Source organism: Marmota marmota, unplaced genomic scaffold (assembly GCF_001458135.2).
Source record: "Marmota marmota marmota unplaced genomic scaffold, marMar, whole genome shotgun sequence".
Taxonomy (NCBI): Eukaryota; Metazoa; Chordata; class Mammalia; order Rodentia; family Sciuridae; genus Marmota; species Marmota marmota.
The window spans coordinates 1158466-1170484 of NW_025999842.1; the positions used below are offsets into that span (position 1 = coordinate 1158466).

Consider the following 12019-nt stretch of genomic DNA (forward strand, 5'->3'; position numbering starts at 1 on the left):
ATTTGATTCAAATAGGGTATGAATTCTCATTTTTCCACGTGTACTATTTATATGTGTCCTTCTAAGCTTTGGACAAACATAAGAAACTATGCAAAAATAATTTTATATATGAAATAATTCATTGAATGACTCAATAAATATCTTAAAACTTTCTTTCTCTTGCATGTTTCCATTATACGTGATGAAATGAAGACCAAAGAAAGAAAGAAATGGGTAATTTGGGTTTTTTTTAATTTTTAAAATATAGCATGGTTTCCTCCACAATTTGTATGTTGGCTATGTACTAATAATTCTTACATATAATATCTGAGATATGACAATGAGTTTTTAATGGTTTCTTATTTAAATGGAAGTAATTGAAAAAAAAAAAAAAACTCTCCAGTCAAAAATCACAATGAGAGATAAGCAGTGAAAAACTGACCTGATCAGCCAAAAAGGATTCTATACAACTCAAGGTCTAATTAGAAAAACATTTTTTGTTTTTCTAATTAGACCTTGAGTTTTATAGAATTATTTTTTTTCTAATTTTATAATTCTAAAATTAAATGCATATCTAAGGTGCAGGCATGATTTAAGTATTTCTTAAAGTTAACTATTTCTTAAAGGTTCTTTGTAATGGGAAGTTGTCTGTGCATACATTACAGGCAACCAACCTAACTCTGGAATAAAGTAGAAAAACTAATTTGCTTCTTTATTCCAAGGTCAGTTTGAACTGGGAAAAGGACCCACTATACCTTGGAGAGTTCTATAAGAAGAAGCTCTGTCTCCTCTAATTGACTAGTGAAATAATGAACTGTAGACTCTGACTGATTGTGTGGTCTGAAGAACTGCCAAGAATACACATTATCAGTTCCCGTGGCCTTTAAACCACTCCTGCATCCCTCTGTGTAGATTTATGACATGAACCATAAAGTAAAACCTGATTTTTGAGGACAGAGCTATAGAGAATCTTGTTTCATTTTTATATGCAAAAGGCATTGAATAATAAAAATGATAATAAATACAGTTAATTGTATAAAATGTATTACTTAACTCCCTATTTTCTTACATATTCTGTTATTTTATTTCTTCCTGTGGCTATTTCATTTAGAGTATTTTTTATTAAAAAATATTTCATGAAAAAGGTAGAAGAGAAATGGTCTTAAAAACTGAAGTTTTGACTTGATTAGAATATGCATAGCCTAATGTCCCACTATTTTGTGCTATATTGCTATTTCATAAACCTTTGTAAAGAGGATTAAAAGAATAGGCACTTCATCCTCTTCCTAATTAGCACAGCATCACCAAAAACATTGTCAATTAACATTGGATAATTAACTCTTTTTCAAAAATACCTAAAGTTTAAAAAAAAAAAAAAAAAAAAAAGAAAGAAATCCATGGATTCAGATTGACTTCTTCAAGCTCGACTTAACCCCAATTCTGACATTCTATTTCAAAACTAAAATATGTCAATTCTTTTTCTACATGTCAAATGTCTGGTAAACACTGAAATGTTTTATGTGGAATGTTCCTTAAGATCCTATAGGAAAAGAGTTTGAAGCTGTCCTGAAGATTTGTAGCAACATAGTGACTGTCTTTAGAAGGCATGTAACAATGACTTTGAGTGGAATGTGTCCTCTGCTGTTCACAGTTCAAGTTCCATAGAGATGCAACTTACGGCCATCTTTAATAAAGATGCTGCGGAAGCAAAAAGACCCACCGGTGACCTCCTATCATTTGATTCCAACAAAATTGAAACTGAAGGACTCCACCAGGGAACCATGGAGGAGAACAAGCAATCAGAAATCTATCTCACAATCACAGACCTCAAAAAACTGATCAGCAGAGTACTAGAGGAAGACCAGTCCTTGGATGTGGGAACAATTCAGTTCACTGATGGTCAGTTGATGATTTCATGGTTCTAAATTTATCCTCATTCTGACAGAGAGGCTAGGAAGTGTGAGTGTCTCATGGAAACTCATTTTAATGTAGGCCTTATAAAGTCAATGATTACTGAGGCAGGCACATCATGTGTGGTATCACATCTATCTATTTTCACTTCCTTCTGTGTCTTGTTTGTGACAAGTACCAAGAATAGCTCTAGGAAAATCCAAGTTTTTCAGTTCAACCCAGGTCCACTATTGTCATCCAGTGGAACCAAGACAGACAAAAGAACCCATGAATAATTTTATTCACCTTGCATAATCTAAATTGATTCCCTCATCCAGTAAATTGTTTGGTCCTAGAAGGAAACAGATGGCACATTCAAATTAGAATCATTTGATGAGAATTTGATAAAGGAACTATTCACAAGAGTTTGCCTCTAGTCAAAGGAACAGGGCAGTTTCCTACATGTAGAAGCAGCAAGGCCTCATTCCTACCTCCCTAATGATCTAAGCCATCTAAAAGACAGAAGGCAAGGAACCATTGATGCAGTCTACATAAGTCAATCTCCAAAGACAGAAAGTTAAAGGGATAGGACTGGTAAATGAATCTAAAGAGGTCAACAAGATAATCAGACACACTCAAGATCTTCAGAGGGTGCCTGGAGAGACCCAGGAGCTTGGAACTCCCCAGCTGGTTCAGAAGACAGTATAATAGATAGAAAGGGAGGTCATTTTAGTATCACATGGCACAGTACTGTCATTCTTTTCCAGTTATTTTTTTTCTGGTTCAGATAGGCAAACTATTAACACTGAAAAACTTCTCAAAGATCCCTGAGACCTGATGCAGTGTCCTAGCAGGAAACAAGGTCAGATCCTTACTGTGACAGATATATCATGTACCTCCAAGGCAAAAGAAGGTCAACCTTAGTCTCTTCTCAAAAACCCACTGATAATCTGGGTTTGTCTCATAGTTGAGCCTTCTGGGATTTTCTGAGAATCAGGTTTAAGAGAGGAAATAGGACTCCACAAATTGTCTGTGACTCCAGTATTTATGCCAGCCATTTATTTCTTTGTCAGTTCAGTCATATTTTTGTCCCCACTGGCCTACTCAATCAGTCTCAATGCTTGTCCAGAATCTGTAGAATAGAACTGAACATCCTAAAAATCGACCCTAAGAACTTTTCCTTTAAAAATGTCATTATTTTTAATTGACACAATAATTATATATATTCATGGGATACAATATAATCATTCAAATATTCATTATGTAATGATCAAATTGTGATAATTAGCCTATCCATCACTTCATAAATTTATCATTTCTTTGTGATGAGAGGATTCAAAAACCTCTCTTCTAGCAAATTTTGAAATGTAAAATACATTTAACTAAGTCATCCCACTGAGCAATAGAACCCTAGCACTTATTCCTCCTATCTGGCCCATCTGTATCCACTGACCAGCTTCTCTCCACAATCACACCCTTCTTATCAAACAAGCATGCAAGATGCAACCCTTGTATTTGTCCTTCAATGAACCAATCATATTAATGACCAGTAGTCTATGCAATGCTGATTTCTTTTTTTAAACATTTATTTTTTAATTGTAGTTGGACACAATATCTTTATTTATTTATTTTTATGTGGTGCTGAAGATCAAACCTAGGGCCTTACACGTGCCAGGCGAGCGCTCTACCGCTGAGCCACAACCCCAGCCCTGCAATGCTGATTTCTTAATGATATGTTGTACTGCTCATTAAGAATTGGCTATTGTCAATTAGCTATTTCCAACCTTGTTTTATTGTTCCAATTATAAAAGAAAAAAATAAATAGTCAAATCTTGTGATTTTTCACCCACAGAAGTGTTACCATCACCAGTCTCCAAACCTGACACCCAGTCAGGGTTGCCCACACCCCTTGCTGATGTCATAAAGGTGAGTGCATTTGTTGTCCTTTTGTTCAAATGAAAACAAAGCTTCAAAACCTTCCATCAAACAAAATCAGTTTTATGAACTGGATAGAGAAAAGTTCCCATTGCAATGTTAATTATAATACTCTGTTTTTACAGTCTGTGCTTGGTTTAACCCACTTCCAGTAACTGTATTAATAAAATATAATTCAACTTGCATTTCAAATATTCTAAAACTCAAAAGTTTTCTTGAATTTGGTTAGATCTTCATTTCAATTAGAGTGAAGTTGTGCTCCCTCTTTGATAAAACAAACACATTTTATGAACAAAAAGAATAATTAAAGCAAAATATATTATTTAACTTTGATTTTCAGAAATAACTAGAAAGGTAAACATACCTTATAAATTTACTTTTAATTCTTAAAGTCTTACCTACATATTTATTTATGGGAGGTGGTGAATTCAAATTAATATCTTAGAAAGTAAAAATAATAAGTAGTAATTTTGTACTTAAAGCTACATTAATTTACTTTGTGCCAGAAGTTATCACTAAAGTGTTCATAAATAAAAGTGCTGACTATGTTCTAGTCCCTTTTTAAAAAAAAAAATACTTTTTCTAGTAGATGGACACAATGCCTTTTATTTTATTTTTATGTGATGCCGAGGATGGAATCCAGTGCCTCACATGTGCCAGGCAAGTGCTCTGCCAACTGAGCCACAACCCCAGCCCAATATTCCCTTTTAAAATGAAAGAATTCCAAAGTTGGAACAAAATAGATGCAATTCAAATTGTTAATAGTGAGCCCTTTTCAGACTAACCAGTTAGCCAAAAAGCAATAGATCATGTAATAGATCACTATACTAGCGCATGTTACCCTTGCAAGATATATTTTTAAATCAGAACCTTCTTCTGTAGTAAATGTATGCTAACTACAAAATGATTTGCTTACATTTAGATGAAAATATGTAAAATCTGGATTATAACCTTTCTAATGTATGATACATGTTCTGTTTCAACTTTTCTGTCTAAATCCATTCTTCAGGATGTTACTTTGAGTCCAGAGCTTCCTCTTATTGAACCCAGGGTTGATACAATGGAGAGAGAAGGACCTGGCCAACCTGGTGAGTTTCTTTGCACAAAGTCAATGATAGATGACAACATTCTTTGTTAGGAATCCATCTGCAACACTACCTCAAAAACAAGTGACAAGGTCATCTTCCCTCCAAGAGAAGATTTGTTCTCACCAGCACTTCAAACAGAAGAACTGTCCAATGAACTGGCTTCTGAGGAGCAGGATACCCAGTGTCCTCTCTCAGCCCTAGTTCCCATCCCACAGTGAGTACTGACAGCCCTTTCCTGACAGATCTGGTGAAGGAAGCTAAAACCAAAGCATCACCAATTGCTCCCCACTCAGAACAGCAATCTCTTTTGGCTTTGAAATTGAGTCGGTCAGGACAAGGTAGGTTACAAGGCCCAGGTTCATGATGCAGGCTATAGCAACAGAGGATTCGGCCCTTATTTTCAGTATATTGTTCTATATGCCACAAACAAATGGGCCATTTATGCTGAACCACAAATAAGAAAGTTGATACTCACAAGTCCTCTAGATTCACTTTTGAATTTCCAAGAACTTCAAAAGGCAATAGGATCAAACTTTCCTACTTAAAAAGAAATCTTCAGCAATATGTAAAGACCTTGGAGAAAGGGTCTGAAATATCTGCAGAAGAACCTTTTTCAGTTTAATAAGTAGATGATTTAGTGCTCCAAGAACACTTATTCTTTCCATTTTATAGTGGTCTCTGGTAAAACTACAGGTGAAAATTTCTTTTAAGAAATACAGGTCCCAGGATATAGGCCTGATAAGGATGCACTGTGATTCTAAGAGTGAATACCAGAAGAGATTTGTTATGTCTGGTCTTTGTTGTTGTTGTTGTTGTCACTGGTGATTTAACCCAGGGGTGTTTTATCACTGAACCACATCCTCAACTCTTTTTATTTTTATTTTGAGACAGGGTCTCACTAACTTGCTTAGAGCTCACTATGTTGTTGAGGCCAGCCTTGAATTTGCATTCCCCCTGTCTCAGCCTTCCAAATCTCTGGGATTATAGGCATGCACCACCACACCTGGCCAGTGACTGGTATTTTTAACAGGAGCATTACTGTTTTAATTAGGGCTTTCTTTGCAAAATTCTACATCAATCTTATTGTCCTCATAAATGTTGTATGAAATTGATATGCAATTTTATAGAATACAGGTTTTTTCAGGAATGCTTATATGTACTGATAGAAGAATCATCTATACAATTGGATTTGTTTTACTAGATCAATAACAAATAATGCAATACAGTTATGTATTGCTGTGTTACATCATTTCTAAAATGAATGACTCAATATGGCCACTTATTTTTCCTTTAAATCTGAAATTTTGGCAGGGATCATTGAGGGCAGCTCTTCTCTGCTTCATGTGTGCCAGCTAGAATATCTCAATTGGTGTTGAAGATCCATTTTCAAGATGGATCACACACTTGGCTAGCAACCAGAGCTATTGGCTAGAGCCTCATTTGTTCTCTCTAAGGCTTCTCCATGGGGCAGCTTGGGCTTCCTCATAGCATAGCAGCCAGGTTGAAATAGTCAGCATCCCATTCTCTTAAGGGCCCAGAAATAGCATCGATTGCTCATATTTTGATGGCTAAACAGCTGCAGAGAGCCCTTCTATATTCAAAGATTAAAAAACAAAATGGAACTTATCTTTCAATGGGACAAGTACCAAGGAATTTTTAGCCACTTATAATCAACCACAATCCACATCAACCATCCTGTTGACTTCCAAGTAATTTGAGGGGTAGTTGGACACAACACAACACACTTTTTGGCCAAAGGATTGAAATTAAATGCTCACTAGATTCTTCTCTTTCATTTTAATATCATAAAATCCAATTATAAAATCAGCAATTCAAGCAGACCAGTAAAAATTAGAGTGTATCTATGAAAAAAAACATTACTGTATTTTCAAAATTGCTTTGCTATTCTTGCTTTATTTTCACATTCCTTCTATCCATGAATGCCCAGAGGTACTTTGGTTAAGCCACTGTGTCACAGATAAGAAATCCAAGACTAGAGATGTAAAGTCACTTGCTCAAGCTTACCCCAGAGATGATCACAGAACCAAGTCCATCATTCAAGTTTTCTCCACTTATTATTACCATATTTGGCTTAAGCAGCCCCAACCTTTAAAGAAATAAACTTAAACTTGCTATAGCCTCTTCTTTTTTTCAGTCCTTTGTCAATTTTTTGAAATGTTCCAGGTTTCTGAGTCTCTACTATCTCACCTTCTAGTCACATCAGGTTTTGCCTCTAACCTACATGTTACAGACACTCGACTACATAAAAGTTGCAGATGACTTCCTAACTGATCAATTAGCAGCATCATTTCAATCTTCACTTTATGTGACATTTCTGTCATGTGGCTCTTGTTGACTGTTTCTTTCTTGAAATTCCTTCTTCATTTGGTTTACACAAAATGATTACTTCATTCTTCTTCCACTCCCTACTCCTTGTTCTCCATCTCCTGCACTTGGACTTGTTTTAGATATTTTTATGTGTATGTTAAAAACCTGTTTCATTAAAAAAAAAAAGTTGTGGCACTTTGCAGACATGCATGGAGTATACGATTCATTTTAAAGAATCAAAAGAATAATGGAAGAGAACTAAGATGAGTCTCTTGGTGACAGTGAAATATTTTGGAATCTGATGTGGGGTTAGTTGCATAGCATTGTGAATATACTAAATATCACTGGATCATTTACTTTTGAATGGTTGACTTTGGGGATGGGGGTGTAACTCAGTAGTAGAGCACTTGCTTTGCATAAGCAAGATTCTTGGTTCAATCCCCAGAGCCTACAGATACCTAAAACACCACAAATAATAATAATAATAGCAATAAGAAGAAATAAAAATAAAACAACTGATTTTATATTGTGAGAGTTTCACCTCAATAAATTTTTTCAAGAAATCAGATGATGCTGTAGAGAAAACTGTATAAAAAATGAATATCATAAAGTTATATAACAGCTTCAGGTGGTTCATGAATTTGGCTCTGAGCTTCTGAGCAGGCTGTGCAAGAAGGAAAACACCATCAGTCATGTAATTTAGATCTGCATGTTTACAGCATGGAAATTACTTAGAAGAAAAATTACTCTTTTGGTTCTGTAGCAGGAAGATGGTCTGGATTATGATTGAACCAGATCCTGTCTGCATCAGCCTCCCCACTGTGTAAAATCAGTGTCAAGCATTTCCTTTGACCGGAGATATGCAATAAATACCAAAGCCCACGTCATTATAGCAGATCTAAGAGAGGTGGAGTTCTGACAGCCCACCTACATAGAACTGATTTGAGAGTAATTAAAGGAATGGATTGCTGCATAACCTTTAGGCAATGCTCTGTAAGTAAAAATTATATCTCATAACTGAGCTTTTGGTAATTATTGAGCATAAAGAGTTTTATTTGCTGACGTGGGCCTAGGGTGCAAATATTCTATGTTGCCAATTAAGGAGAGATCCATATGCTTTCATAATCAGCCCAGCTGGGAATAAAAATGCCATATCCTAATGAAAAATGGAGACCTAATCAGGAAATTTTCCTGATTTTTTTTTAAATCCCATTTTTATTCTATGAAGAGCAAAACAAAGAGTACCCTAAAAAAGAATCAAGGCTTTCTTCCCTCATAAGCAATTCTGGATCTCTCCCATGCATAGGTAAAATGAGAATTAGGACTCCAAAGTTCTGCACCATGATATTACTAAGATAATTTTACCCTGGAAAATTTCTAAAGGTTAGTGTCACAAATGCCCACCAAGCCATTAGAATTTTGGTAAAACACTCCTGTAAATCTTTCAACTTAAGCAGTTTAATTTAGCAATTAATTCTCTGAGAAAAAATTACTTGCAAAATGTGCCTCTAGAACACCAGATGTATTGGTATGTTGTATTAACTGTGAGGTCTTCTAGTATTAATATTTTTTAAGAGAGTTGACCCCAAGCCATTCTTTCTTGCAGAGCCAGTTATCTGTTAAGATTACTTATAATTCATGAAAGTCAGAGTTATGAACATATAGAAGAAATTCAACATCCTGTCCTCCGCACAACATGCATCCAGCCCATTCAAAAATAGCATCCAATCATGCAGGTAGAAATTATTTTGTGGATTGGTTTGGCTTAGCTGTGTGTAGGCAGCAATGCATTCCTGGTTTTGCTCATTAGAATGATCATCTGTTCTAATAACAGAAGGTCTTTAGTGTTCTCTTTTCCAAATTACAGACATTTTTCACTTACAGGACATTTCATTTAAAATACTTTCAGGTTTCTTAATAATTTGCAATATTTTAAGTAAAGAAGAAAACTTTAGGCAGAGGTATTGTCCTTTTGGACATTTTTTGTCTTTCATTTCCTATATGGGTAATATGTTAAAATCAGTACACATTTTCAACTCCTGTTATTCTCTCAGCCTTTGACTTCATCAAAATGAGTCAGTGAGATGGGAGCTAAGTTGAATGACCTCAGTATAGAACCTGAATGTTAATGTTCCATAAGGTCAAGGACTGTAGTCTGTTTATTCAGTGCTATCTTTTCATAGCCTATCCAGATGCCCAGCATGCACTAGACAGAAAATTAATATATGTTGAGTGAACTAAGGAAGTAAGTAAATGAATGTGTATCATAATACCTCCATGAAAGTCAGAATTGATGGAAACAATCTATTTTCCTTTTTAATCTGTCTACTAAGAAGCTCAGAGCCAAATCAATGGTCCAGAAACAGCATTCTGCTGTTAGTTCTGATCAGACCACTCATCGTTGCCAAAATATGTCATCCATTGTCATGTATTTTCACCTTTATGCAGTTTAGTTTTTCTGGTGCCTATAAAAAAGGAATAAGAACATGTCCTTTCACTTCAGCAAAATTCAGCCTGGGAGGATCTTCCAGGATGACCTCCAATCATACTTTAAGTTCCAGTTAGCCTGCCATCTTTTGGGAAGCTTTCCCCAACTGCTCCCTTAAAAGGATTCATAAATACCATCTGTTCCCTTGTTCCATAGCAAAAAGACTGCATACTTCCATCGAACATTTACCACATAATATTGAAATTATTGCTGTGTGTGTGTCTGGGATCTCTCCCAGGCTGAATATTGCTGAAGTGGAAGGACATGTTCTTATTCCTTTTTTAAAACTTCTGTGTCTGGCACATCATCATAGTTTCATAACTCTTTGTCCCTGCTGTCTTACTCAGCCCATCGGTGCTATCAGTCTCAGACAGTACATTCCTGGAGGGTAAGTCCCCTCCCCGGTGAGTCCCCAGGGAACTCCACAGACATTCTTACATGTGGGGCCAGGTTCCTTATGGTAAATACTTTGGTCAAAATGAAGGTACTGAAGAACTTTAGTCAGCTCCACCTAGAATGATATGACAACTACCATGCTGATTAATGTAAATGTAGGCAAGAAGTGAAAGGAATTTGCAATAAGCCACTCTCCTCGCCAAAAAGGGAGAAAAATGTACATATCCTAACTCTCAGTCAGGAAGCCTGGCAAAGAAGTTATTTAAATTATTCTACTTTATAAAGAAAAAATAATAGACTTTAAAATATTTATTTTTTAAAAAAATGAAATTTCAGCCATTGTGGTCAGTATTTTTGCTTTTTCGCTGTCAGAAAGTAAGGTTTTCTGAGCATGAGTACACTATAAATTTTCTTCTGAGGCTAGGAGTATAGCTTGGTGGTAGAGTGTATATTTATCATGCTAAAAGACCTGGGCTCAATCCCCAGCACCAAAGCACAAAAACACTGCTCTGTGAGGTCTGTGAGGGAAATGTCACCTAAAAGAAGGAAAGAATAGCCACCCAGCAAAGACTCAAAAACAGTCTTCACAATGCCCAGGGAAAGATGGGAGTAAGTTGAAGTTCTTCTGGCTCTCAAATTTGGTACTTCTAAATTTAACTTAGATATTGGGTAAATTAGTACTGTCCCTCAAGATTTCAGGCTGGGAAATTTAATGACCAGCATGCCCCATATGTTGGCATTTCCCAAGAAAATTCTTGTTCTGGCCTTCTACTCTCTACTGAATTGATAATCATTCTGCTTCTCTGCCTGAATCTATTCTTTTTTTCTCCTTCCTCTCCCTATTCTGGAGGCTAATGGCCTAGATTTCCATGATAACCCCTCATCCCCATTCATATATGATATCTCTGTGAGTAGACTATATTTTAGTGCAGTTGAGGTGATGGGCAAAGAAGGAAGTCACCATGCAGCATCACTCAATAGTAACCTCAAATTAGAGAGACATCTCTGTCTTAACATGTCAATTACACCCTCCACTGGAGACATTCCGCTGGTCATTTCTGCTACACCATGCTGTCAAGTAATGATTCCCCCAAATTTCTCTTCATGATCACCCTTTTCCCAGGCTGCTCCCAATTCCCTCCCCAAATATGGTCCAATTTTTATGCAAAGTAGTCATTTGTTGAACTTCTTTCAACATTTCCCGAAGCAGCTAGAGGCAGATGCGCATAGAAATTGCATCTTTCTCTTCCTTCCATACTGATACTACTTTACGTGAACACACTCACATAAATAATCAAACAGTTTCCAGAAATTCTTGGCAGCTTCATCTCACCTTGATGCCAAAATTTCTACTTCTTTTCTTTCCTCAAGATAATTATTTCTCCTCCTTTATATCACGTAAGAAAATTCTCTGGTTTTGCATCATATGGCACTTGTGCCCAATAATTTTCCAGGGGTCCCATGTAAATTAGGAATCTATCCATCATAGATGAATTCCAGAAATCTGTAAGTCATAGACAAAAAAGAATTCTTCATGTTCCAGTAGATCACAGAGGATCAAAGATTTTAGTGAATTCCCTTAATTAGTACTATCTCTCTGGGATGCTATGCTCATTCATTTATTCATATAACAAATATTTACCTTGTACTTATTAGGCACAGAGGATAACACGGTGAACAAAGAAAATGCTCTCCATGATTGTCATAGTTTGGGTTTTTCCAAAACAAAGACTCTGTGACAAGGATTCGATTACAAAGAATTTATCTCAGAGGACAGCACAAGAAACCAGTAAAGGAATGGAGAAGTAAAGCAGAAAAAAGAAGGAAATCAATATCACCAGTATTCCTGTAACCACTAGAGCTTATAATGGTAGGCTGGTGGTGTGCTGGTAAATGTTTAACAGCCAATGGGGGG

The 12019-nt window shown here is 36.0% G+C and overlaps 1 protein-coding gene across 2 annotated transcripts in view; it reads left to right on the forward strand.

Moving 5' to 3' along the window:
- Impg1 (interphotoreceptor matrix proteoglycan 1) overlaps nt 1–12019 on the forward strand; it is a 140661-nt gene that overhangs the window by 60422 nt on the left and 68220 nt on the right. For both annotated transcript variants that reach the window (XM_015496940.2, XM_048800042.1), the window contains 4 exons: nt 193–213; nt 1631–1878; nt 3722–3795; nt 4814–4892. In XM_015496940.2, the coding sequence (XP_015352426.1) occupies nt 193–213; nt 1631–1878; nt 3722–3795; nt 4814–4892 (422 nt within the window). The remainder of the gene's footprint in view (nt 1–192; nt 214–1630; nt 1879–3721; nt 3796–4813; nt 4893–12019) is intronic.